The following is a 27,641-nucleotide window of genomic DNA, read 5'->3' on the forward strand; positions in this document are numbered from 1 at the left end:
CCAGAGCTGCTTCTCTTTCAACACTCTATTCTGCTGTGGCTGCTCTACAGCCTGGACCTCAGATATTTTTGTCTACCTAGGAACTTTCATCACCAGTGGGATTTCTTGGAAGTGCTCTCTGCTGGAAAACCAAGTGGTGATTTGATCTTGTGAAGTGCTGCCAAACAATATTAGCAGCTTTAACTTCCCTGCTGTGGGGTCATCCCTCACTCCCTCTGTGAGGAATCTGCAAGGACTGAGTTGCTCCATCTTTCCAGTTCATGGGGGACCGTTTGCTGCTGATCTTCAGGAGAAAATCACATTCCTGCTCCATGGTTGGAAGCACTGTGGAGTGTGGTGAGGCAAAAGCCCCAGCTCCTGAGTAACCACCTTTTTGAGTGCCACAGCACTGGCATAAGGCAGAGATGAGGAGGAGGAGGGAGAGGAAGAGGAAAGGGAGGAGGGAGAGAAGGAGGAGGCAGATCCTGCATATTTGCTCACTCCGGGATGTGGAAGTCAGAGCTCTCCTGGGCTGGCCCAAGGAAATGTGGAGAGTTTGCTGTTACTGGCTGCTGAGCAAATGAGCTGGTGACTCATCAGCCTCTGCCACATGCTGCTTTTACAATTGGCCTGCAGGAGTTCCAGACAACTGGGCTTTTATCAGCTAAAAAGGGAAATGAGCTCAGTTACTCTGGGTAAATCCAGAGCAATCCATTTGTAGACTGAGGACTTAAAGCTATATCATGGTGGTCTCTTCCAAGAGAGCCACATTCTCTCTTGACATTCCTTCTCCTTTTTGGTTTAAGAACATTCCAATAATCAAGGTCTTTTGGCTTTTCCAGTTTAATTTTATTTGGGGTATCTTTTTAATGAATAACCCCTGTTTCCTGCTTGTTCCTCTCCTAATGATTGTGCAGACCAGATGAGCCCCAAGGAAGAGAAGCCAATTTACTCTCCCTTTCCTCGAGGCCTTTCTGATGCCGTACCATGCTTGGCTCACACACAAGTTTGCATCATCTGATCTCCTGCACAAAGGATGCTGGAATGCCATGAGATGAAGGAGTCATACCACTGATGGTTCTCCTGACAATCAGGTTTTTTGTGCTAGACTTGGGGCTTGTGTCTGCAGCAGGAAATGCCAGAGCTGGGAAGCAGATGTGTGCATGAGATACTACTGAAAAGTTAAACAGGAATTGGAAGGAAACTGCTGTTGGAGATGGACACTTCCATTGTTTTATGGACTGCAAAGTGATGTTTGCAGAGTAAGGTGTCCTGCCCTTAGCCCTTATCATCTCACCTGCCTCACAAAGGGAATTTGATGGAGAAGGCCCCAAAGTACTCATGGCTGTGCAGTCACAGCCACGTGCAATGCAAACATCACACTGTTAGAATGTCTTTAATGCCCAGAGGTCCGATCTGAGCAGGCAGCTCTCTCAGGACTGGGGAAGAAGGAGGCACCAGCAGCAGCACCTTGTGCCCTGCGACCCACAACTTGTCACCGTGCCCAGGCAAAGTCCCGTCCTTCTTCCTCAGCTCCTGGTTTGTGTTCCGGCTTTATGCGCTGGAGAGCTGGGGCCTGTCGTGACCTCTCCAAGGCACCGGGGCCTCGCCCGGTGCTGCAGCTGCTGCTCCTGAGCGCACTAACTCCGTGTTGGCTGATCCGCCTCTCCTGCAGCGGTGAGCGCCGTGGAACCGCTCATGCAGGGGCGTTCGCGAGGCAAACAGAGAGCGCGAAGAGCGAGAGGCCGCATTGTCCTGAGGGAGGACGAAACCCCCGTGCCCTGGGAGCCGCTCGGAGCCCGAGCGACCCCGCTCCGCTCCCGCCGAGCCCCGCAGCGGGACCGGCCCGGGGCCTGCAGGGGGCGCCGCGGCGCACGGTAACACCCACCCCGTGACGTAACACCTCCGCCAGCTCTCATTGGTCTCTCACTGCCCCACCCGGGCGGCTCCTCCCCCGCGGCCTCCGCTGATTGGCGAGCACGGGGACAGGTCCCGCCCCCCGGGGCAGCGCCACCGCCCCCTCGGCCCGGACCCGGAGCGGCGCCGCGGGACCGGGGCGTGCGTGGGGCCATGGCGAGCGCGGCGCGGGGGCTCCGGGCGATGCCGCGGCTGCTGCCGCTCCTCTGTGCGCTGCTGCTGCTGCCGCCCTCGCTGCAGAGCCCGGCCCGCTCCCCCACATCAAGAAAGCGGAGGCGGCGGCGGCGGCGCCCGGCGAGGCGCTGCGGTACCTGCACTCGGCCGAGCTGGGCGAGGCGCTGCGGGCGCTGGAGGCCACGGCCCCTCCGGGCCTGGTGCGGCTCTTCAGCATCGGGCAGTCGGTGGAGAACCGGCCGCTGTGGGTGCTGCGCCTCACGGCCGGGCTGGGCCCCGAGCGGCCCGACGAGCCGCCCGGCGGCGCGGCCCTGCCCGGGCGGCCGCAGGTGAAGCTCGTGGGGAACATGCACGGCGACGAGCCGCTGGCGCGGCCGCTGCTGCTGCGCCTGGCCTGGGAGCTGGTGCTGGGCTGGGCCGGCGGCGACGAGCGCATCGTCCGCCTGCTCAACACCACCGACCTGTACCTGCTGCCCAGCCTCAACCCCGACGGCTTCGAGCGCGCCCGGGAAGGCGATTGCGGCGGCGGCGCCGAGGGCGGGCGGGAGAACAGCCGCGGCCGCGACCTCAACCGCAGCTTCCCCGACCAGTTCGGGGACGCCGAGCCCAACCTGGAGCCCGTGCCCGAGGTGAAGGCGCTCATCGACTGGATGCGCCGCAACAGGTGAGTGCTGCCCGCTCCCCCTTCTGCCCCGGCTCCCCCTCGAATTCACTCCCCGAGGGTGTCATCCAGCTTCCAGCCATTCCCAGTGCTTCCCAGCAAGGCCTGTAATTTCCCCACCTGTTTATCCCCAGCCTGCCCGCCTGCAGCCGGGACCATCCTGCGCTGGGGAGAGCATTTGGTGGCCCCAGGTTTTGTGCAGCCCCGCGGGGCACAGCCCGTGTGCCCTGCACACACCCAGGTGTTCCGGCCTCAATGGCCATCTGCAGGTCTCCCATCTCGCCGAGTTTGTGGCTGGAAACTTCTTACCTGCTTCGCTGTGAGCTTGTCAGTGGGTCTTGCTCTTAGGGCCAGTTATGCTTATTCCACAAGCTGTGGGATGCTGGAAATATTTGGGGTTAAGCGTCTGTGTGTGACCATGTTGGCAAAGTTGTGTTGGACAGGGCTTCTTCCCCTCATCTTTGTGTTGCATGGGAAATTCCCTGGATTTAGCAATAATGCTCTGTGCAGCAGCATTTCCAAAGATAGGCCCTGTTTCTATAGCTGCCTTCCCCATGAGTTCAGTTGAAGCACGTGGGGCTGAGCCTCGAGCATCCCTGCTGATCTGTCTCTCTCCATCCTAATGGGTAGCCCAGGGGGAAGCTGCTGTGCCTGGAGTGCAGCAGCCCAGGAGGGGAGATGGTGCCTTTAAAGCCCAGCTCTGGTGTGGGGTCTGGGGCAGCCTCAGAGAGTGCAGTGGCCAACCTGGGCACTGATTCTTCATTTGCCATGTGTTCTTCAGAGAGCTGTGTAAGGTCCAGATTACAAAGGTCAATGCAGCCAACTGTGGGAAATTGTGCAGAGAAAGCACAATGCACTGCAGCCAACTGTGGCCCTCTTCCCAAAGCAGGGATAGAAAGAGATGAAGAGGGGGGTGACAGTGCACTCTAGGGCTGTTGGTTGACTCCAACCAGCACACAAAACATTCAGCATCCTATAGTGTTTGCTCATGTTTAGGAAACAAAGTTTATGTGAACAAATGATCTTCATTAACACTTGGTGGATGGCAGTGCCCATGGGGATGGTGCTGCAGAGGCATTGCAGAAACTTCAGAAGTAACTTCTTGTCCTGAGAATCCTTTAGGATAGATCTGGTGCAGCACTTTGCACTGAAATCCCTCCAGAGTTGGTTCAGCTCAAAATTACTTACTGGGGAAACTCATGTGCATTCTTTATATAATTTTGAAAACTCCTTGAGCTTTTTTTTTTTTTTTCTCTTAGTGTGTGAGGTGGGATTTGCTATCCCACCTATATTTGCTATCCCCCTCAGCCAGGGTGAAACAGGAAGAACGTGGTGCTTTGTGTGTCCCTCTGCCTGGCAGCACCAGCTAATACTGGTGTAATTGTTAGACTAACATAACTGCTGATAGAAAAATGAATGGGTAAACAGAACTGTTTGATTAAAAAGGGAGATAGTGGGTGTAATGCAATTTGTGTGCACTATTTTAAGCAAGGTAGAGGTATTGGTCACATTACCTCTGCTTGGAAACCAAATTCCATTTAAGCAAATGCACAGGAGAGTTCTTTTTCCCCTCAGTGCTGTGTTTGATGGGAAGAGAAGAACAGAGAAAATTACCTTTGGGATTCATTGAAATGCTTGTGCAGCCTGTGATCAGACTGAAGGGGGATGTGGGGCATGCCCTGCTGTATTTTCTGACTTGAGATTTTAACAACTCTGTTTCACATCCAGATTTTATTTGTGAGTTAATTCCGTTGCACATACCAGGTGTCCTCAGAGCTTGACAAGAGTACATTGCTGTGTCTGTCACCAAATGTGGGGGCTTGGTCTTAGGCTGCAGAAAAAAACCTGTTCAGAACTGATTCCACTTCCAGTGTGTGCCTTTTGCCTCATTAATCCAAAACAGACTTTGGGGGCTCCAGAGAGCATGATTTGGGTGGGGAAGCAGCAGAATAACTGGTTGGGTGGCTGTAGCCAACTTCCTGTTGCAATATTTCCAGTCTGACTTTTTGTCCCTTTCCTCCCCAACCCCAGGTTTCTGCTCTCTGGCAATCTCCATGGTGGCTCTGTGGTGGCAAGCTACCCCTATGATGACTCGCCCACGCACAGGCTCACAGGAGTTTACAGTAAATCAGCTGATGATGAAGTCTTCAAATATTTGGCAAAAGCTTATGCTTCACATCACCCCATCATGAGAACTGGCAAACCCAACTGCCCTGGAGAGGAGGCAGAGACCTTCCCAGATGGCATCACAAATGGTGCCCAGTGGTATGACGTGGAAGGTAAGCTGTGCTCACCTCAGAATCCCATCCAGACCAGTGGTGATTATCACAGAGGAAAGCTCTGGGGGTTAAGTGACATTTTTAGCTTTGAATGTGTTCTAGCAGCTTGAAATGGAGAGAGGTGGCATTGTGGGAACACCAGCTGATGAGTAACAGCTTGGGAGATGTTTGTGGGGAAGAGATCACAGCAAACTGAAGGGTTCTTTCTGACCCTCTTATGTAGTGGAGACTTGTCCTGCACGTGGGAGGCTTCATTTGCCAAATGAATTCTTGTAGGTCTCTTGACAGTTGCTAAATTTTGATACAGGAAAGAGGAAATTATTCTTAATGGTATTAAACCAATACCAATGTTGTGAGCTCTTTTAACCTCTGAGCTTGTAATTTTGTGATTATAGAATAACCTGCTGTAAAACTGTGTGAAATTTAGGTACGTGTTCTGAGCTAACCAAGGAGCTCTTGGCAGCTTTTCCATGGACTGCTCTACTCATAGACCTATGTGGGAGGTGACAGCCTGCATGGCCTGTTCTTATCCACCAGTGTGGGAGATCTGGAAGGGATCTGAGATTTGCCCTGCAGGGGCCTCTCAGAGAGCTCCTGATCCCTCCATGATGCAGCTGCACATGGAAGTGAGCTGAACAGGAGCAAATGACCTCCTGGTGCCACCACTCTGCCTGTGCAGGTGGAGGTTACAGGCCTGGCTCAGCCACACAGTGGGTTGCTGTGTGTGTGTTGGTTTGGTTGAAAATTTAAATAATAATTCATGTGAGGAGGAGCTCTCATGGGAGAGAGAGCTCCCAGGTTACCCCATTGCTGTGGCTCCTTGGTGGATGTTGTACAGGCAGGGCGGGAACTTCTGTGGTGAGAACACAGCAAAAAAGTTGCAGAAATGATCTCAAGAAGTTGTGTTGCTATGCTGCTCTGCTTTTTTTTTCCCTTCTGCTGTGGCTGAGGGGTGATGGCAGAAGTGCTGAGCAGGCAGTGACGGGCAATGCTGTTTATCCTTCAGAGCTTGCAGCTTAATGATTTCTGGTAAGACAGTGTCTTTCTGGAACATGGGCTTTGCAGCAGAGTCCTGTGTTAATTCTGCATCCAGCTTGCTTGAGAAGGCTGGAGAGGGATCCATTATAGGGCCTGAACACATCATCTCTGAGCTGGAAGAGGAAGGCTTGAATTTTAGCAGTGGTTGAATCATCCCCCAGGGTTTTACTGGTCATCTAAGATGTTGTGTTCAAATAAGATGTGGTTTGATCTCTTTCTCTACCAGCTGTCTCCTTCCCTCTACCCTGCTGTTTGCAGGCTCAAGGTTCATTCTGCTGCTGTGAGAAGTCCAGCAGGAGGAAAGTTTGTGTAATCTGGTGACTTGGCTTGTGAGGGAACAGGATATCCTGGATGATCTGTGCTGCCTTGTTGTGGTGGCTGTTCTGGGCAAACACCTCAGATGGGAAGTTTCTTTACTGCAGCTCTGTCCTTGTAATGAAGTGGGGTGGGTGTGCTCTGAAAGGAAGGCTTTTCCAGAGCTTTGGGTCTGTGTTCTCCTGACCCCAAAGAGCTGCATTTTCCGCTGCAGGGATGAGTTTTTCATCCTCCTGCTTGGCTGTGAGGCTGGTTGGTGGCTGTGGCACTGTGTGTGAACCTTGCAGGCTGTCTGCTTTGCCATCAGTACAAAGAAATGGCATCATTTTCTTTTCACAGGAAGTATAAGGTGTGAACTGCAGACCAGATTGCTCTGTGCTGCTGTCACTGTGGTTTATATCTATCCAATAACCTCCAGCACCCAGTCTCTGCAGAAATAAACCCCGTCTCTGTGACAAACCACAGGCTGGGGCTCAGCGCTGATGTCTGTAGGGCACTCAGGGGCAGAGATTGCAGGGAGGATGCACTGACTGCACTCTGAGAGTGGAACACTGCTCAGGGTGACAGCAGAGTTCCCCCAGAGCCAAGGAATTCATGTAACATGTAACCTAGGGAGAGCATGGGTGAACTGACCAATACCATGCATGTAATTTGATGTTGTGTCAGTTCACCCCTTTGGGGCTGTAGGTTTTAATGTTTATTTTTAGTAGTGGACGAAGAGCAGGCAGAGCGGAGTCAGTTGTAAGTGCTGTGACAGAAGCAGCAAAACCATCAGAGGCTGTTTTGAGTCATCTGAGTTGCTCAGCTCTGTGCCAAGGACTGCAGAGGCTCGTGCTTGGATCAGGAGGCCTTTCCCAGGGATTGCAGAGTTGAAATGTGTGGTGAAGTGAGGCTGGGGAAATCCCAGTCCCTGAGCTGAGCTCTAGAGGTGGATAACCAGAGCTCCTGGTTCTGTGAGCTGTGCAGGGCACGTGCTCGAGGCCTCCGGATCAGGTTGTGCCAGGAGAGATTCCTGCAAGCTCCAAGTGAACTAAAGCCAGGAAAAACAAAGAAATGGGAACACAGTGTTTCAACAGGTGGAGATTTTCCTGCCACATTTTATCATGTGAAATCAAACATGCTGGAGAGCAAACTGCCACGGGATACATTGTCCCACAGTTACCAGTTCAGTTTTATGCTGCTGCCAGGGTCCATTAACTTCCATTTGAGTTTGCAAACAGCCTCTTACATGTGTCAGATCGAGGTGGCAAGTACAAACCATGGGAGTAATTGCTGAGGTCAAGTGTGCACAGAGGAAGATGGATCTCTGCCAGACAGCTGAATTTGGCTCCTGCATTCCAGCTGCTGTAGATAAGCACATTGGTGACTGGGATGCTTTTGGAGACTATCTCTGGTGTGCATGCTCTTTCTCTTCCTTTTTAACCTCTGAGGGTTTTAACTACCAAGTGGCTGGTTCAGGTCAAGGGAATACACGCAGAGTTGGGCTGGGGTATGAAGAGCAGTTGAGAAACCACTCTCAGCTGTGGGCAGGATGTGCTTTGCCTTTGTGTTGTTCAGAGATCCAGATCAGAAACTAAATTCAGCCTGAGCATATTTTGTGGGCAGCCTTGGAAGGTTTGTCTTTACATGCAGTCCCTTCCTAAAATATATTTTCTTGCTAGTTTGTCTCTCTGATGTCCAGGTGTTTGAGATGTTTCTGGTGTTTACTGGGAGGCACTTCTCAGGTTGAAAGTGGATTTTGGTTACCTGTGTGCTTACTGGGTTGTTTTGGTTGTGGTTACCAGCCACACTAAGCTTCCAAGCAGCTTTTAGGGGCATCCAGCTCAGTGCAGTTAAAACAAGTGCTGAGAACAGTGTGGCATTACTGTGGTGGCCTGTTTCCTGGGCATGGCAGAGGGCACTTGCACAGAGTGAGCTCTTGCAGAAGCTCTCAGCCATGTCTTTCTGCACAATTTGCTGTATTTGTGTTTGTATTTTCATGAAAGTCTTGCTGCAGTTCTTTTTCTTCTTGAGAGAAGTATTGGCTTGATGCTTTGAATGTCTTAAGGCCTCTTTTCACATCTAGCATGAGCTGCTGGGCAGTGCTGTGCTGGTGCAGCTCCTGGCCAGACTCTGCCCTTGTCTTTGAGAAAAGGCTGCTGGGCTGGGCTGCTCTGGGTCATGCAGCTGCTGCAGTTGGAGGCCCAAACCTCACCTCCTCTGAGTTTTAATGATTGCAGACTAATGGACCAGAACTTTCTTCTGCCTGCTTGGTGCTGGTGCTCACTCAGTCCCATGCTATGAGAAAATCAATTCTGAGCAGAGCCAGCAACTTGTGCCACATAGTGAATCATGTCTCCAGCTTGCTTGGTGCCATCTGCTCTCTCTGCAGAGCAGACATGATTGTTTCTCTGCTTTAACTTAGCTGCAGGTTCCTGATCTGCTGGTGTCTGTTCCAGTGAGAGCTGGAATTAGTTTTCTGCATAGTGCAGTTTGAAAATAGAGTCCTTCTTGGCTGGTCTGGCAGGCTTCTCCTGGCACGTGGAGTATTTATGGTATCTGGATCCTCAGGCTTGACTCTGGAGAGCTGCATTCTCCTGGTTTGAGCTTGGCAGGGAGCAGAGGCCCCCCTGTCAGCGTGAGCTCTGCAGTGTTTGTGCTGCTGGAGCCTGGGATCCCTGCCTGAAGTGCAGTCCTGATGCTCAGGGAGTGGGTCAGAGCAGGAGAGAGGTTTGTTCTGAGCATTTCTGTGACGTGCTGCCAGCCAGGGGCTGACTTGCTGTGCCACTAAGCTGCTCGCTGATAAAAAGGGGAATGGTGCTTCATGGGGAGGCTGAAACTTTTCACAGTGTGGGCTAAAAGACACCCCGTGGTTCAAATGCTGAAGTAAATCCAAGGGGTTATCCCAGACATTACCCAAACAGAGTAGAAGCACTGTAGCCTGGCAGTTTTCTCCCTCAGGTGTGTATTTTCTGCTCTGCTCCATGAATGCAGTGCCCTGCTCATGGCAGGCTGAGTACAGATCTCTCTTTACCCCTCTGGGTCTCTGCATAGTCAGGGGAGGCTGTGCAGATGGTATGTGGGAAAATACGTAATTCCACATGCTGTAAAAATAACTGTCCTGCTCTGCAACAGAGCTGTGTGAAGGCCAAATATGTGCAGTGGATACAATCCAAATTTTCAAGAATGCAGTGTACTACTTTCTCCAGGAGACAGTTTTACCAGAATTGATGTAGCAAGCTCTAATTTAGTCCGTTGCTGCTCTATTATGGGTGAGCATCTGTCCTAAATTTGCTTGAATGGCAGATGAAGCACTAAATATGTTTCATAATGGCTCTGGTTTACGTTTTTGGGTGTTTTCAAGTGCATTAACGTCCTGCTAGGAGCAGATGGTTATGGGCTGGCAAATGGTTTGGCTCGGTGTGGTGTTTACTGGTGAGAGAGCAGCCTGCTGTGCCTGCCTATTCTGAGCCTGGTTACAGGAGCTGAATGAAGCTGAGGGTGGATCAGACCCACAGCTCTTGTTTTTCTAACCCCTTGAACTGAGTTTGAGAGTTAGAAAGTCCTCCAGCATGTTGTGACCCCCTGAGCTGGACAGGAAAGTGTCTTTCCTGTTTTGATGTCAGCCTGTGCACAAGCTGCAGTGCTCTCCTGGCTGCAAGGGACGTTTGATTTGTTACAATAAAAGCTCCATGTTCCCTTAGCAGTACACTCCCAGGAGAACTGAGAGGAACTGGGACATCTTTGTGGTCCCATCCCACACATCTTCCCAGGGGCCTGTTCTAAATCCTACTTTATGCTGTTAGTCCTGCTTTACCCAGCTACATTGGGGCTGTTGAATTCAGAGCAGTGGACTGTGACCTTCTGGGCCACCACCTCTGGTAGAAGCCTCCTCTGCTTGGTCAAGTGCTGCTGGTTTTCAGCTGTTCCTGCCCAGGAATTAACACAGCTCCTGCCAGTGCCAGGCAGTGCATTTGCATCAGGATATTGATCCATTCTGGCTGGTTAATTGGCCAGTGCCACAGAGGGTCCCTCGCTTCAAGGGGCTTGTGAATGATTAGGAAACTGCTCAAAGGAAATGAGGTCTATTGGCAGAGCATTGATGCAGTGCTTCAGTGGGCCAAGCAAAGGATGGGTGCACAAAATCTGCATTTCTAACAGACCTTCCTGCTGGGGCTCTGCAAATCTGCCACAGCTCTCTGCTTTCCTTCTCCTGGACTTGACATCTGCCTCCTGTGCAGAAAATGCATTGCTGTTCTCTGAGAGTGGGACTTCTGAGGGTCAGTTCAACTCCCTCAACTCATGCAGAAGAGCCTGTGGGCCCCTGTGTCCAGGTGTCCCTTGCAGGAGTCACTCTCTTGGTGTGGAGGTTGCAGGTGCTGCTGAACAGGTCGGGTTGGAGCTGTCTAGGAAGTGGTGGCCAAGGCTGTGACCCACCAGTCTGTCTGTGTTATAACCAAAGAAGTTTGTGTAAGCCAGAAGACTTTGTCAGCATGCAAGAAACATGGTGTGATGTGTCTTTCCTTACTGACACAACTGCCTGGTTGGGTGGTGGGAGCAATCCTTTCATGTGGTCATCTGGCTGCTGTCATGTGGTGGGGTTTAGCAGGGTGATTCTGACACCTGTTTCACAGACTTGTGGTTTTGCTAAGAGGCTTTTGGGAGAACAGTTGTCCTTGAAACTGATTCCAGTGTGCAGATTTGAGCTGCCAGCTCCCAAGTTGATAGTTTGGTATGCTTTTCTATCAAAGGCCTCAAACTCATTTTGAGTGAGTGAGGCAGACCTCACAAATCTTGAGGTAGCTTAGAATGCTCAGGGAAGGACTTGGCAGCTGGAATGCTCAGAATCTGGTGTGCCTGTCCTGGCACACTGGGTTTATCATGTCTGGAAATGTAAAATGAACCTGTGTGAATTCTCAAGAGCTGTGCTGATGAGTTCAGCTGGTGGAGCAGTGAGACAAAAGGACTGTCACTTTGAGCTTGCTGTGGCTGATTTGAATGGCCCAGTGTTCCAGTTACAGCACAGGGTGCCATCATAATGTGACCTGACTTTTCTCCTTAGCCTGCTCCCTCTGGAGCTGGGGCAGCATCCTGGGGAGATGCTGCGCGGGGCTGAAGGACAGGAGAAAGAGCATCCTGTGGTGGGATGTGTGTGCATTGCTCTTGGGACATCTCTGCCTCCTTTCCTCAGGTGGGATGCAGGATTACAACTACGTGTGGGCCAACTGCTTTGAGATCACTTTGGAGCTGTCCTGCTGCAAATACCCACCGACTTCTGAGCTTCCAAAGGAGTGGGAGAACAACCGGGAGTCTCTCCTGGCTTTCATTGAGAAGGTAGTGAGGGCTGGGCTGGGTGTGGAGTGGCAGCTGTGAAACCTGTGCTGCCCATCCTGGGCTGGGAGCACCATGCTCAGGTGCCCTCATGGCTTTGTTTGCTGTGTGAGGTAATGCAGGTGCTGCAGCTTTGTTTGGAGGTCAGTGGCTACAAAGCTGCTGTGTTTCTCTGTGGTTCTGCCACAGCTCCCGTGTGCCCCACAATGACAGAGCTTTGCTCTTGTGGGGTGCAGTGTTAGAGGGACTGATTGGTGCAGGTCTCCCTAAGTCATGCAAAGTACTGGCTGGTCTCAGTGCCATGAATCTCCAGTGATATTCACAAGTATCCACACTGCTGAGAGCCTGGCTTGCAGAGCCCTCTGCCAGGCTGTCTCCAGATGCTGTGTGTGAGTTGAGTAGGTGGCAGTTTAGGCTGGGATCAGAGGCAGCTGAATTTGGCCTGTAACGCTGCTATGTTCTTATTGCAGTTTGCCCATGTTGATGAATTAGAATTTGTTAGGGAGGGTAAATTCTGAGATCCTGCTGCCTTCCCAGTCCATGCTGGGATTCCTGTCCTTGCTGTCTGGTTGAACACTGAGTCCTGAGCCCTTGGATGCCTTTACCTGGCAGCTGCCCTGCTCTGCTGCATTTGGGGAAGGGTGGGGGGTATTGCTGCCTTAGGACATTCTCTTTCAGGTTCCCTTGATGTTGCCTGTCTTCAGCCAGGCCCTGTCATTGTTTTCCTCAGGTGCACATTGGTGTGAAGGGCTTTGTGAGGGATGCAGTCACAGGAGCTGGCCTGGAAAATGCAACCATTGCTGTTGCTGGTATTGCTCACAACATCACAGCAGGGAGGTTTGGTGATTACCACCGGCTGCTGGTGCCTGGGACCTACAACGTGACTGCTTTTGTGATGGGGTAATGTCTCTGTGGCAGCCTGTGCCCCCACTGCCAACTGCTCCTGTTCCTTCTCTTGATTTCCCCCCCCCAGAACACCTTATGTATTTAAGGGGCTTGGCTGGAAGCTGCAGCAGTAAATGGTTCCAGCTCAGAGCTGCAGCTGTGTTTGCTCCTGCAGCAGGGTGCTGTTGAGTGCACAGAATTTCTGTCAACTTCTGTTTGACTGCTTGTATCAAATTGCAACTTCTGTGCAAAGGGAAGTGGAGTAGGGTTACCCCAACAGGAGTTTGTGTTGTCCCAAGCCTGGGTGTGGATGTGTAACTTGCCTTCTGTGATACACCTGGGGCTTCTTCCCTGCTGAGCCTGTGGACTCTTGCAAGGACAGCAGTGGAGCTGGGTTTGGTGGCAGAGGGGTGAGTCCCATCATCTTGGTCCTTGTGAATCTCTCAGTCATTAACACCCCAGTGCATTTGGGCTGGTGGGGGGAGCAGGCTGGAGTGATGAAGGGACTGCAGGGAGTTTTGGCCTCTGCTGTGCAGAGCCTCCTTCCTGAAGCCAGTTGTTTATTCCACAGCTACACACCAGTGACCAAAGAGAACATCGAGGTGAAGGAGGGAGATGCAACAGAAGTGAACTTCTCCTTGCAGCCAACTGTGATGCCACCAGCTCCTAATGTCACCCAGCTCACAGCAGCTCCTGCCCCTGTCACTGCCATCACCCCCACCCCTGTGCAGGCTGAGGCCCCAAACCCAACCCCTGCCCATGAGCCCATCCAGCCCGTGGACTTCAGGCACCACCACTTCTCGGACATGGAGATCTTCCTGCGGCGCTACGCCAACGAGTACCCCGGCATCACCCGCCTCTACTCCGTGGGCAAGTCCGTGGAGCTCAGGGAGCTCTACGTCATGGAGATCTCTGACAACCCTGGTGTCCACGAAGCAGGTGATGTGGGAAATCCTCTTTAGCAAGGCACAAATGCAAGTGACCCTTTACACAGGGAGAGGCAGAGCTGGCGCCTCTCCTGACAGACTGAGCTGCTCCTTGTGGTATCCTTTACAAAAAGTGTGAGTGCAGTGGGTGTTAGAGCCTTGCTGGGGGCATCTGTGCTGGTCATGGAGCTCTAGGGAAGAAGGACAAAGAGATTTCCATGAGACATTGTTCTTTTTGGAGTTGTGGGAGCAGAAATGTGAGTTTTAGGTTAATGCCCTCCAGCAAAGTTTGCAAGAGCAATGCTCAGGGTGGCGAAGCGGCTCCAAGCTGTAACATAGTGGCTATAATTGTTTCTGTGGTGTAACCATGTGTCTGCAGGTGAGCCAGAGTTCAAGTACATCGGTAACATGCATGGGAATGAAGTTGTGGGGCGAGAGCTTCTCCTGAACCTCATCGAGTACCTCTGCAAGAACTTTGGCACAGATCCTGAAGTGACTGACTTGGTCCAGAGCACACGGATCCACATCATGCCATCCATGAACCCTGATGGCTATGAGAAGTCCCAGGAAGGTATTGCTGTCTGTGCCAAAATCTGTGGGGTTCCTAGCTCTCAGAACAAGCATTTGGGTTCATGGAATCCCTGGGAAATCTGGAAGCCTTGCTGGAGCAGGAGTGCTCTCCACACAGGGAGGCTGGGAAGGGACTTGGTGTGTGCTGTGGGATGAGTGGGTCGACCCTGATTGATGGATGCTGGAAGCTGCTGGGGAGAGCTGTTATACTTCAGCAGTGCTGTGAGCTGCCCCTGTTTGGGTTCCCTGATGGTTTGTGGCTAATCCAGGGCTTTTTTCGAAAAAAGACATTTCTTTGACACAGCTCTTGCTTGCTGTGCTTTGGTCCATTCTCTTAGTAAATGCAGTGTGGGAGCCAGGCTGTCTGCAGAGCACTTGTCCAAGGATAACACAGACTTTCACCATGAGGTTGAAACTGGCAAAAACATCCTTCAGGGAAGTCTTAGAACCACGTGGCTCTTGCAGATTGGCAGAACAGAGCCTGTCCAGAATCACTTTCTGGAAGCAGAGCTCTGCTTGGGTTTAACAAAGAACTTGTCTGGCTGGTTTGAGAAGGTGAGCTCTGAGGTTTCTGTAGTCGTGACATCCGGCTGCAGAGATTGTTCATGGTTCAGTGCCTTTCTGCTGGTCTGACTGCCCTGAGAGCCTGAGCAAACACCCACTGGAAGGACCCCCAGGCACTGCTGTACAGAGCAGGTCACTTGCTGGGGAGGGCCTGGGTGCCCCTGTCTGGGTGCAGGGGGCCAGCACTGCTGTGCTCTCTGCTCTCTTCACCAGCTCCTACTTCTAAGCTCTGTAACAAGTGGTTGAAGCCTCTTCACAGGGCTTGAACTTGTGTTTCATTTTCAGGAGACAAAGGAGGTACCATTGGCAGAAACAACAGCAACAACTATGACCTGAACAGGAACTTTCCAGATCAGTTTGTCCACGTGACAGACCCTCCCCAGCCAGAAACTCGTGCTGTCATGGCCTGGCTCCAGTCTTACCCCTTTGTGCTCTCAGCAAACCTGCACGGAGGTACCACATCGAAACCAAGCTCCTTCCTCTGTGCTGGGCTTTGTGGGAGTTGCAGGGAGGTCTCCAGGGTGGTCTAGGTGTGCACTGGGGAGCTCTCGTGCTGCAAGATGGAGCAGAAACTGGAAACAGAGGGTGAAAATTGTGTCCCCAGACATGTTTGTGGGGAGTTGAGGCGGCTGCTGGGAAGATCCCAACCACTTCTCTGAAGGGAGCATCTGGGAGATGGAGATGGACTCTCTTGTCAGCAATTGCTCAGCAGATGGTCTGGGAATGGGATATAGAGCTGTGGCTGTTAAGGGGTTTGCAGCATTTATGGAGTGAATGCAGTCCTGAGGGTTCCCTGCCTTGAATCGCATGGCGGAACTATGAAATTTGCAGTAATTTAATTATCCTTTTGGACTGTTCTAAATTAAATCTCTGTGTATTATAGCTTACTCCCTAGAGAGTTTGTCTGCTGGCTTGTAGCTGTGATAACTTGCAGGTGGATGCTTTGTTGCCATTGTGTTTGGGTTGTAGTGCAGAAGTGTCAGGTGTGGGTGTGAGGGGGCTGGCAGATCTCCAGCTGCAGTGGTGTCTGGGGTTTTGTGGTGCTATTAGTACAGCTTCCTTGGGGAAACCTTCAGCAATGAACTCCAGAAAGCTGAAAAACTGCATCATTTGGGTCAAAAGCACCATGCATGTTCTGGGAAATTCTTCCCCTTGCTTCCACTTTTCTGTGAAAGCAATTATTATGTGGTTGTGTTCAGCCCTCCTTCATGTAAGAGCCAAAGCTTTGATGATGTTGTTGTGGCTTTGGTTCTCCTTCCTGACTAGGTGTGGTGTTATCTCTTCCTGTGCTTCTGTCTCTTCTATCCATTGGGCTTAATGCTTTGTTTAATGCCAAGTCTTGAGAAACAGAAGGCTTGGCACTTGCTGGAGAAAAATTTCCACTGTTATGCTGAGGGATCACTGGGCAAGCACCCAAGTATGAGCCAAAGCTTTCTTTGCCTGCAGGTTCCCTGGTGGTTAATTACCCCTTCGATGACGATGAGCAAGGAATAGCCATATACAGTAAATCCCCAGATGATGCTGTGTTCCAGAAGCTGGCACTTGCCTACTCCAAGGTAAAGCTCTAACAGGAAAATGGGCGCATCCTGCTAGGTTAACTTCTGGGAAACTCCTTTTCAGCTTCCAGGGAGCCTCCTGAGCAGCTGGTAGAGGTGGGTGCAGGCACTGTGGGTGAGCCCCTGGTGTTGCAGGCACAGCAGGAAGATCCTACAGGAGGCTCCCATTCCATGAGTGATGCCCAGCATGCTCTGTCTGCAGGCACTGAGGGAGGAGAGCTCTGGGCAGGCGCTTTGAAGCGTGGTGGAAAATGCTGCTCATGGGCTGGGAGGAGAGAGCAAGGATATCTGGGCTGGGATTGGGTGTGGGTGCAGCCAGTGCTGCAGTGATAGACACACATCTGTGTTTGGTAACCCTGAACGTGTGACTAAGGGTAGAACAAAAGTGCCTGTGGCTGTGGAGTGCAGGCTCACCTTCAAATGTTGCATCTTGTTTTATAGGAAAATGCAAAGATGTACCAAGGAAGCCCTTGTAAGGATATGTACCCCACTGAATACTTCCCACATGGCATCACTAACGGGGCTCAGTGGTACAACGTTCCAGGTAAAGCACACCTGAAATCTCCTGCACTGTTTGTCTTCACCCTAATGCATGTACAGCTTAAATAATTTAGTCTGCTCAGTCAGGAACTCTGCACTGGTCAGCTCAGATTAATGGGACTCAGGTTTCTTTTATAACCTCTTAAATAATGTACCCTAATAAAGTTATTCCCAGGGGAAGGAATTTATAGTGTAGTTTCTCTGACTATTAGCAAAATGGCTTCATAAAATTTTACAGCACTTTATTAGCATGAAAGGTATTTACAAGAAGGAAGGTTATTTGTCTGCTCTTTTGGCATCCCTTTGAAGCTTGAATCCTGCCCTGTGTAAAAGCCTTTTCCCTTCAAGTCTGTGCTTCATCTTTCTCTGGTATCTGACTTTTATTTTTTTTTCTTTGAGCTGTGGTACTTCAGAAGTCAAAGCTTCTTTTACATTCTTGTTGTAGGTGGGATGCAAGACTGGAATTACTTACATACAAACTGCTTTGAAGTGACCATTGAGCTGGGCTGTGTGAAATACCCCAGGGCTGAGGAGCTGCCAAAGTACTGGGCACAGAACCGGCGCTCACTGCTGCAGTTCATGAAACAGGTGAGGTGCCTTGACCTCAGGCCAGGCCAGCTCCCTCTGGGGTTTGCTTTAAACAAGTCAGAATGAACAGGGTGATCTGGCCAGCTTTCCTGGCTGCTTCCTGACCAGCCTGGCTACCTGCTCTACAGAAATCACCCCCATCAGAACCTACCTCAACTACTCTCTCCTCTCAACATACCAAAAATCTGTATGGAAATAGCATCCAGAGGATGCAGGTATGGGTTTTTTATGTACCACTACCTTGGGTTTCCTGAGGCTGGAGTGTCCCTCATATTCTCTTCCTATCTAAGTGGGGCTGGTGCTGCACACCTGGGGTGTGCAAACAAAGGTGTGGAGCAGAGAGTGCCGTGCTGACACCCTGAGCCAAACAATTGCTCATTGTACTCATCAGGTGATCTTTGTCCACGCCAGCTGCTGGCCAGTCCAACCTGAACCCTTTTAGAACATCTTGCTCCTCTGGGAATGGTGAAAGTGTGAGGGGTGGGAGGCAGAGAGGGGGCTGGCACTCAGCAGAGCTCCTTTGTGCAGGTTCACCAGGGTGTCTGGGGCTTTGTGCTGGATGCTGTGGACAAGAGGGGCATCCTCAATGCCACCATCAGTGTGGCTGACATCAACCACCCAGTGACCACGTACAAGGATGGAGACTTCTGGCGCCTGCTGGTCCCAGGGACGTACAAAATCACAGCATCTGCCCGAGGGTGAGCAAGCCCCACATGAGGAGCAAACTGCTGCATGACTGACTTCCCACTCAGGAGTATTCTAGCACCTTTGCCTGCCCACAGCACACGTAGGCGTGGGTGTTTCTCCTGCCCTCTGACCTGTGCAGAGATAGCAGTGTGAGGCTGCCATGGTGTCAGACTGCTCACCTGGCACTGGGGTACAATCCCAATCTTCCCTAGTTTGGAGTGGATAACTTGTTGTCTTTAGGGGAAATTCTTTTCCAGGCAGCTGCGCACAGAAGTGACTTGATTGCTTCTGTGCTGCCAAAATTCTGTGTTAAAGCAGCCTGACTCATTGTCTTTCCAGTCTGCCATGTAAGCCTGAACACCTGAGCCAAAAGCAGCTTAATGCCATGTTGGGGCCTGAGTTATTCTCTGTCCTCCTGCCATTCCCACATCCCTTTGAGCTGTTCTTGCTCCTCATTTCTGTGTCTCCCACTGTGGGCAGGGGAGCAGTAGCAGTCCCATGTGGGTGTGTAGTCAGGAACAGGGCTGGCTTGTTGTCCAAGGTTTCCATTGCCTGATGTTTTCTTGTGCCTTCTCTTCCCTGGGCAGGTATGATCCACTCAGCAAGGTGGTGGAAGTTGACAGCAAAGGTGGGGTGCAGGTCAACTTCACTCTTTCACGGACAGACAGCAAAGTGGAAGAGGGGAAAGTGCTGGTCCTGAACACCCCAGACACCAGCAACCCCAACGAGAAGGAGTTTGAGACCCTGATCAAGGATCTCTCTGCTGAGAATGGTCTGGAGCGGCTCCTGCTCACCTCCTCCAGGGATGTGACTCCCTACAGATACCGGCCCTACAAGGATCTCTCCGAGTTCCTCCGAGGCCTCTACCTCAACTACCCCCACATCACAAACCTGACCAGGTGAAAACAGAGCAGCAACCTGGCCTAGGGATGTTGGGAATTTGTAAGTCATGAACACAGTGTAGAGATGGGGAGCTCACCCCTCCCTTCCCTGTGCTCTCTGAGATGGAGGGAGCCCCATGTATAAGGACATGGTAGCAGAGCAATGGCTGCAGGGCCTCGTAGGTGCATCCATGTGCTTTTCCCTGACTTGGTTCCCCAGGGATGCTTGGGACTGGTGATATTCCCAGCACTGATATCCCAGACTTCTGCAAATATCTCTGTTCCTTACTATTTTGTCTGTTCTTTAAAATCCTTTCTGACATCCACCCTGCTGAAGAGTCCCCAGCAAAAATGACCAGCTTTGACTTTTGAATCTCAGATGGCCTTTTTTTCATTGTCTGCCTCCAGATTTTATTTCAGTAGTGCAAGACACTTTTGTGTGAGCTTGCCCTGGGCCAAGTCTCTGCCCTCCTGCAGAAGACCAGCTGCTGCCATCCTCTGCTTTCCTTTGTGACCTGTAACGCTTACCCTCTGTCAGCTTTAGAAAGCACAAATCCCTTTGTCCCAGGGCCTCATTTGCTTGTTGTAACCAGGCACAATGTGCTCATGTGCTGTCCCTGCTGGTGCCAAGGCTGCTTTGCTGATCTGTAGCCTCTATTGTCCCTGCAGTTGCATCAGCCCTGAGCCTGTTCCCTGCTTTCCCTGCACTCAGTTTGCCAGCTTAGCAGCATGGCTGTAGCAATAGCTCCTGCATTACTGGGAACAGGCCTCTTTTGTCCTGCTTTGGAAATTAGTTTGATGTCCAAATGTATCCTGCTCTGAAGGGAAAAAAAAAACAAAACAAAAACCACCACTGGCAGCACAGAGGATCCAGCAGTTCCACATTTATCATGATCTCATAGGCTGTATGGAGATGTATAGAGCATTGGATATTCTGTGCATCTGGACCTGGATACACCCTTACCCAGATGCTGGTGTTCAAACTGATGTTCAGGGTGAATTCTGTTCAGTGCTGCTGCAAATCTGCCCCCCTGATCAGGTTGTGTTTCTCTTGCCTTTGCAGCCTCCCGCTGGAGGCTAAGGCAGTACTTCCTTTCCACACTGGGATTTCTCCATGGGATCAGGCTGGAATTGCAGCTCTCTTGCTGAGCTGACACTCCCATTTCCCATCTCTTGGCAGTTTGGGTCAGAGCGTAGAGTTCCGCCAGATCTGGTCCCTTGAAATCTCCAACAAGCCCAACGAGTCCGAGCCGGAGGAGCCCAAAATCCGCTTTGTTGCTGGGATTCACGGAAACGCTCCCGTTGGGACAGAGCTGCTCCTGACACTGGCAGAATTTCTTTGCATGAACTACAAGAAGAATGATGCTATCACAAAGGTGAGAGGCCAATCCAAAGACCTCCTTGGAGCCTTCCAGCTGTAGGCTGAAATGATAATGCTTACTGGGGGAGACTCCTGCCAAAACTAGTGTGGGGCTTACAGTGGTTCCGAGTGTAACAGGGAGGTGTGTGATCCACAGGATGAGAACCTCAAACTACAGCTCCTAGCTTAAGGTCCAGGGAAATGAACCCTACTAATTGCAGTTTGTGCTGTTTCTCCTTTTGCTCAGCTGATTGACCGGACCCGGATTGTGATTGTGCCTTCCCTGAACCCAGACGGGCGCGAGATCGCGCAGGAGAGAGGCTGCACCTCGAAGATCGGCCAGACCAATGCTCATGGCAGAGATCTGGACACAGATTTCACAAGTAAAACAACTGCCCCATGGTTGGCTGGAGTCATTGGGTTACAGGGTCTGCCTGTAAAGAAGGCAGTGCTCCAGGCAGCACAGCTGCTGGGAAGCTTCCAGAGCTTGGATCTTCTTTACAGACAGCAATTTGCAGTCTCTTATGTGCAAGAGACAAAGCAGAGTTATGTACGAATAGGAGAGGTCAGATAATACCTGATGTATTCTTACTCTTAATGGATTTCTTTCATCTCTGAAAAAATGCCCTCTGTTCATGCTGCCCAGAAAGAGTCTCCTTTTTCCATGTTTTTCTGGTTTCCATGTAACTGTATCCATAGCACTGTATCAGCCCACCCTTCCTGAGGAGGAAATGTTCTCTGCCCAAGTTTGGCTGGGATCGTCCTAACTCCTTCCTTGAGAAAATGTCAATTCTGTGACATTGTTGTGAGAAAACACACATTAAATACTTTCTGCAACACAAAAGGAAATAGTTTGGGGAATTTGTGTTGCTGCACATTTGTTTAGCTTTGCAGATGAATCCCCCCCATGCATAGTGTGGGCTGGGTGCTTTACTTGATTGGTCAGCTGCATCTGCTGAGGTCTAACAGAGGCCTTTTCATACCTGCAGCAGACATAATTTCAGACATAAAGGATGTACTTCTGGCCTCTCAAACAGCAGAGGAAACTGTTCTTAGTTCCTTTTTCTATTTGTTGTTCTGATTTATAGGCAATTACACCCGGTACTCAGCAGCACGAGAGCCTGAGACCAAAGCCATCGTGGAGAACTTGATCCTGAAGCATGATTTCAGCCTCTCTGTTGCTCTGGATGGAGGATCTCTGCTTGTCACTTACCCCTATGACAAGCCAACACAGTCAGGTGTGACCAACTGCCTGGTTCCCCTCAGGCTGTCTCTGCAGAGGTTCATGTGACCACATGCTCTAAGGGCTTTTTGTGTTTGTGATGTTCTGTAGCCTCCTTTGTGTTCAGCCCTTTGTGTGTGGAGTTGACAGTCTGTAAGTAAATCTATAAAACCTCACAGGATTCAGCTAGGGATCAGAACATTTACAATTTCTATGCCTGCAGCAGTATTTCAACCTTTCCTTTGCCAGAACCAGTATAAAGTCTGCCTTTGATACTGCCCCTTATTGTTAGAGGAAATAGCAATGCTCCTGAAACAATATGCGTCTCTGTTTAGTACAGGACCATGGGGTTAAAATGGGAATATTCCCCATGCAGGGAACGAGAGTCGCATGCTCAAAGTCTCACTTTTCCTGTTGCAGTGGAGAACAAAGAAACACTAAAGCATTTGGCATCTGTGTATGCAAACAACCACCCAGTGATGCATTTGGGCCAGCCAGGCTGTCCAAATAAGTCAGGTATGTTTGGCTGAACCCTTTAACCCCCTGTCAGCTTGTGGCAGACTCTGCTGGGCAGGCTCTGGCTGACAGTTGTGTTTTTGCTCTCACAGATGAGAATATTCCTGGTGGAGTGATCCGAGGCTCGGAGTGGCACAGTCACCTGGGAAGTATGAAGGTACTGCTGCATGGCACAGGGATTCTCATCTCTGCTAAACCACCAATAAAAAGCATGTTTGTCCTGATGTCTGGGCAAAGCTTCTCCACCTCCAGCTGCACTTTGCAAAGCTTTTTTTGTTACCTCTTTTCTTGTAACTGTGGTTTTGTTTTTTGCAGGATTTCAGCATGACATTTGGTCAGTGTCCTGAGATCACTGTTTATACAGGCTGCTGCTACTTCCCCAGTGCTGGACAGCTTCCTAGCCTGTGGGCAGACCACAGGAAATCTCTCCTTAGCATGCTTGTGGAGGTGAGCTGCAGTCTGTGGGAGGAAATTCTGGCAGGGATTGAAGTGGTGGGGAAGGGGAAAGGAAGAGAACAGCATGGAGAGTCTTTGTGGTTTGGTTGGTGCTGTGTAATTACAGATGTTCATGACTTAGGCTGGATGAGGAAGGCAGCAAGTGACCAGGGCATGTGTTGACACAAGAATTAAACATCTGTGCTGTGTTGCCTTGCACTGTTACTTATTGTGAGGGTCAGGGATGGTAAGTGGGCTGTATTTTAGAGGTCTCATTTTATTTACAAAAGCACTGTAAGCTGGGATCTGAAAGTGAAGTGTTTGAAATGCTTTGTTTCAGGTCCACAAGGGAGTGCATGGCATTGTCCAAGACAAGAGTGGCAGGGCAATTTCTAAAGCTGCCATTGTTCTGAATGAAGGCCTGAGGGTGTACACTAAAGAAGGTGGCTATTTCCACGTGCTCCTGGCTCCAGGGTTTCACAGCATTGATGCAACAGCCAGTGGGTACCAGCAGAAACATGTCAAGGTATGTGAATGTCCATATTGGAGATGTTCCCCCATTCCCTGTCACACTAAAATCTTCCCTGTTTGGGCTCTGCCTGGCTGTGCCTGTGTTTAGCTGCTGATTAGGTGCCATCAGGAGCTGTTTTCTGCCTTGACAGAATGGATGGAGAACAACTTTCCAGCACAGCAGGGTGGTTTTGGGAGTACCTTTTCTTTGCATGGCACTTTTCTTTGATCAGGGCAGGACCAGGCAGATGACAAATGTGTCTCTTGTCTGGATCCCCAAGCTCTGAGATGATCTAACCTCTCGTGTCTTTCTGCAGGTCTTTGTGCGTGATGATGCACCCAGCTCTGTGTTCATTGTATTTGACACAGAAAACAGGATTTTTGGACTGCCAAGAGAGCTGGTTATAACTGTTGCAGGTACAGTGATATTTTTTTATCAAAGCTTTGAGCTTTGCTTTCTGTACCAGTTCATGCTGACAGAGACTCTCCTGAACTGGGAAAGCAGCCTGCAGGCTTAAGCCACCTCCTGCTTTCCCTTCTGAACACGCTCTTGTCCTTGCAAACTCACCCAACAGCCCTTGGTTCTGCTTGGCAGGAGGGAGGGAGGAAATAAAGTGTTTTGTAGGGATTTGGAGGGTCCAAAATGTACTTTGAGATATCTGGAATAGGGAAAGCTTGTGTGCATAGGAGATCTTGCTTCTTCAAGGCTTTTTTAGGTGACATCAGGTAAGCATAAAGAGATTATTTTATTTTCTCAAGGTGGCAGGTGCAGGGGAGGGGTGTGTGGGAGTTTAGACCCAGTGGTCTGTAGTGGAGTTTGGTGATAATCTCCTAGATGCCAAACACAGAAAATGAAGTGTGTCCTGTTCTGGGAGCTGCTCTCCTGTCCTCCATGGCCTAGGAGGGAGGAGCAGGGTCACAATGAAGTGAAGAAAGTGGTTGTGACTGCAGGAGGGGGAGGAGAGATGCTGGCAAGCCTGGGAGCCTCTGGCATGGTCTTGTAATGAATGAGCCCCAACAAAGGCAGGAATGATGCATCTGACTCCATGTTCTCAGAAGGCTAATTTATTACTTTATTATACTATATTATATTAAAGAATACTATACTATACTAAAGAATACAGAAAAGATACTTACTGAATGCTAAAAAGATAATAATGAAACTCATGACTCTTTCCAGAGTCCCAGCACAGCTTGGCTGTAATTGGCCAATGAGTCAAAACAAGTCACATGGGAATCTAATCAGGCAATCACCTTTGGGTAAACAATTTCTAAACACATTTTACATGAGCACAACACCAGAGAAACAAATGAGAGAAGAATTGTTTTCCTTTTCTCTGAGGCCTCTCTCGCCGCCTTTCAGCTTTTTGGGAGAAAAACCCTGGGCAAAGGAATTTTTCAGAGAATGTGAATGCCACAGGAAGGGGTAACGTGGCATTGACTTTGGTGTCTTCTCTCTGGCAGGTGCCAGCATGTCTGCCCTGGTGCTCACTGCCTGTATCATCTGGTGTGTGTGCTCCATCAAGTCCAACAGGCACAAGGATGGCTTCCACCGCCTCCGGCAGCACCACGACGACTACGAGGACGAAATCCGCATGATGTCCACTGGCTCCAAGAAATCCCTCCTGAGCCATGAGTTCCAGGATGAAACAGACACTGAGGAAGAAACACTGTACTCCAGCAAACACTGACACCTCCAGGGCAGGAGAGGAGGTTCCCATGGACCAGACCCGGTGGTGGGGGGCGATCCCTGTGGTTCAGTTTTGAAATGTTAGCTTCAGGATGTGTCCTCCAGAGGGGTGGGTGGCAGCTCCCAGCTTCCCTCTGTTTGCTCTGTTCTGTGTACAGGCACTCAGTGAGTGTTGGAGGCTGATTCTGAGGTAGGGACATGGTTTGTTACATTTTTGGGTCAAGATCTGGAGGTTTGTATGATGTGGTTTGAAAGGCAGCTTTAATAGGGTGGCCAGCAGAGCTCTTAGCATTTCCCCAGCATCTCAGCACAGGGAGCAGATGGTGGGGAAGTGCCCCAAGACCTGCACAGGGTCGTGGTCATAACACTCCAAAAAAGGTCTCTTACCTGTTTTGATTTCATATTTTCCACTACATGCTTGGGGGAAGCCAGGTCCTTCATGTGACTCCACATTCTGCAGAGCAGCCCTCAGAAAAAAACCCAAAAAAGAAAAAAAACCCTTTGATTCTCAGCTGTTCCCTTGGAGCTTTTCCCACCGTGGGTTGCTGTGACCTGCAGTGGTTGTGGAGCACTTCTAATGTGTCACTACTTTCCCTCTCCTGAAGGCTGGGGGAGATGACATTGCTCTTGATGTGAGCTGGAGAGAGTCAGAGCTCCAGTGAGCCCTGACAGAGCTCCCCTGCCTGCCAGCTCTGCCATGCTGCTGTTCCTCACTTCTGGGGAGCAAAGAAACTTTATCCCCATCACCCTGGTTGTGTTTTGTTTGTGTCATAGGCTTGGCTTTGGGGTCTCATGTTCATGTTCCTATAGCTCAGTGCCTGAAAGAGCAGCTGGAAGGTTGTTCTAAGCAAATTGATTCACTGATCTGTAGAAAACCTGATCAATTTTGCTCAAATCCACCACTGTTCAGGAGGAAATAGTGAAATCTGACCACTGCTTTGTATTTGAGGATTACTGTAGCAGCAGGGAGAGGTCATAGGAGTCTCCATGGCCCAACTTTGGTGCTAAATTCTGAAGAAAACCTGCACCATTTGCCACTGTCCACCTAATACCATTTAATCACCAAGCTCTGGTGATGACAGGCAGCAAATTTTCTGCTGGCTTGGCTCTGTTCTGCTCCTGGAGTGTGGAGCAGGAGCTCCACCTGTGTGTGTGGCTGCAGCTGTGGTGTGAGTGAGGAAGGGCTGAACTGTGCTGAGGGAGAAGGGAAAAGTAGCCAAATTCTGTTGTGTAGCACTTGGCAGGAGGTTGGAAAGAGGAGCTGCAGCCCACATCCCCAACACACATGGGGATTTGTGGGGAATAGAAGGGGTGTCCAGAAGGAAAGAATGGTTGAAATGTTTGATTTCCAAAGCCTTTATGTATCTCTGATGTTCCTGTGCTTTCTGCAGAAGCAGAAGGCTGGGGTTAGAATAGGCACTTATTTTCTTGCTCATTTTCTTTTTTAATTCTTGCCCAACTGACCTGATTTCTGGGGTGCAGGAGCCTTAGGCCTCGAGTTTGCCCTGAGCTGCTCTGGGGATGTCCACAGGTGAAACCTGCACATGGTGTCTGAGGATGGAGGGGTTGCACCCAAAAATCTCATGGGGTCTGCTCTGCAGGGCTCTGACTGATCTCCTCTGGGGGAACAGCCCCACTCCAGTCCCATGGGCTGTGTCACCTGGGGCAGAAGGTGTTCTTCACCCCTACCTGTGGAAATGCCCTTCCAGAACCACGTGGCTGCAGCTGTGCTGCCGTGACCATCATCTGGGCAGGGACAGAGAGAGCCCTGAGACACTTTCCCTGTTCCACAGGGAATTCCATTGCAGGGAACACAAAGTGTGACTGGAGAGGTGTTCTGGGAACAGGGAGATGATGATGCTGAGCAGTCCCCGTGCTCCTGTCCCACATCTGCTGTGACAGAACTGCTCTGGTTGCCTTGGGCAGGAGCCATGAACATCTCTGTGCTGAGCAAGGAATGGGGTTTGGTCCCTTTTTGTCCCCTTTCCAGCTGTAATGGGCTGCAGCACACCAGCACACAGTAGCATTAATCCTGCCTCATCTCTGAACTGTTCCTCCTTCAACAAGAGACGCAGTAGGTTTTATTTAAAGTCGAGTTTGCAAATGGCTCTTAGGGCTGTCTTTGGGCTTTGTTTGCTCTGGCAGCAGGTAATGGACAGAGCTGGCCCTGCTTTGTCCCTGTAGCAATAAGTCCTGTTAGGAACTGGCCCTTTCCCTCAGAATGCATTTCAGAATTAGCTGTGGGAGTAGGTGTGTATATTTAAGGTGAGTGGATTTGAGATATTTTGCAAACGTGTGAGACTTTTCTACGCAGCAGGACCAAGGGAGGTGCCTGGCCCTGGCTCCAGATCCGCCCTCGGAGCTTGGCCAGCCCTGGGGCTGTTCCTGGGCACTTCGGGGAGGCAGGAGCGGCTCCCGTGCCCTCGGTCCGTCCGTCTGTCCGTCCATCCAGCCGTGCCCCGGGCCGAGAGGAGCCGGTCCCCGCGGGCACCGTCCCTGTCGCTGTGGCTCCGTGCACTTGTGCCTTCAGATAAATAAATGTAATTTTCAAAGGGACTTGAATCGCCGTTCCGGGCAGCGGGAGGGGAGGGGGCGGCGCGGGGCTGGGCCTGGCTCTGCCCTCGGCCGCCGCCGCCTGTTTTTTACCTGTATACCGAGATCAATAATCTGTATAAAACTATTTTGATGTCCACGTGCGTTCTCTCGTTCTTCCTTACAACGGGGCGGGATTGGGACGGGGGAGCGGGGTCGGGGCTGTGGGAACGGGATTGAGATGGGGATCAGGGCTGCGGGAGGGGGATTGGAGGAGCAGGATTGGGATGGGGATCGGGGCTGGAGGAGTAGGATTGTGGTGGGGATCGGGGTTGGAGGAGCGGCATTTGGGATGGAGATCGCGGTCGGGGCTGGAGGAGTGGGATTGGGATGAGGCTGGAGCTGGAGGAGCGGCATTGGGATGGGGATCGGGGCTAGAGGAACGGGACTGGGATGGGGATCGCAGTCCCGGTCAGGGCTGGAGGAGCGGGATGGGGATCGCGGTC

The 27,641-nt window shown here is 51.0% G+C and overlaps 1 protein-coding gene across 1 annotated transcript; it reads left to right on the forward strand.

Annotated features, from left to right (window-relative positions):
* Positions 1–2,049: 2,049 nt before the first annotated feature.
* CPD (carboxypeptidase D) lies at positions 2,050–27,295 on the forward strand. The gene is given in 22 exon segments (XM_030962667.1): positions 2,050–2,146; positions 2,149–2,734; positions 4,763–5,010; positions 11,534–11,676; positions 12,404–12,573; positions 13,130–13,497; positions 13,864–14,055; positions 14,904–15,071; positions 16,065–16,174; positions 16,616–16,718; positions 17,160–17,302; positions 17,831–18,000; positions 18,577–18,888; positions 20,051–20,246; positions 20,478–20,613; positions 21,319–21,468; positions 21,873–21,968; positions 22,061–22,125; positions 22,284–22,415; positions 22,744–22,929; positions 23,231–23,330; positions 24,378–27,295. Coding segments are annotated over 22 exon segments (4,098 nt in total). The 3' UTR covers positions 24,605–27,295.
* Positions 27,296–27,641: the final 346 nt, after the last annotated feature.

Source organism: Camarhynchus parvulus, chromosome 19 (assembly GCF_901933205.1).
Source record: "Camarhynchus parvulus chromosome 19, STF_HiC, whole genome shotgun sequence".
Taxonomy (NCBI): domain Eukaryota; kingdom Metazoa; phylum Chordata; class Aves; order Passeriformes; family Thraupidae; genus Camarhynchus; species Camarhynchus parvulus.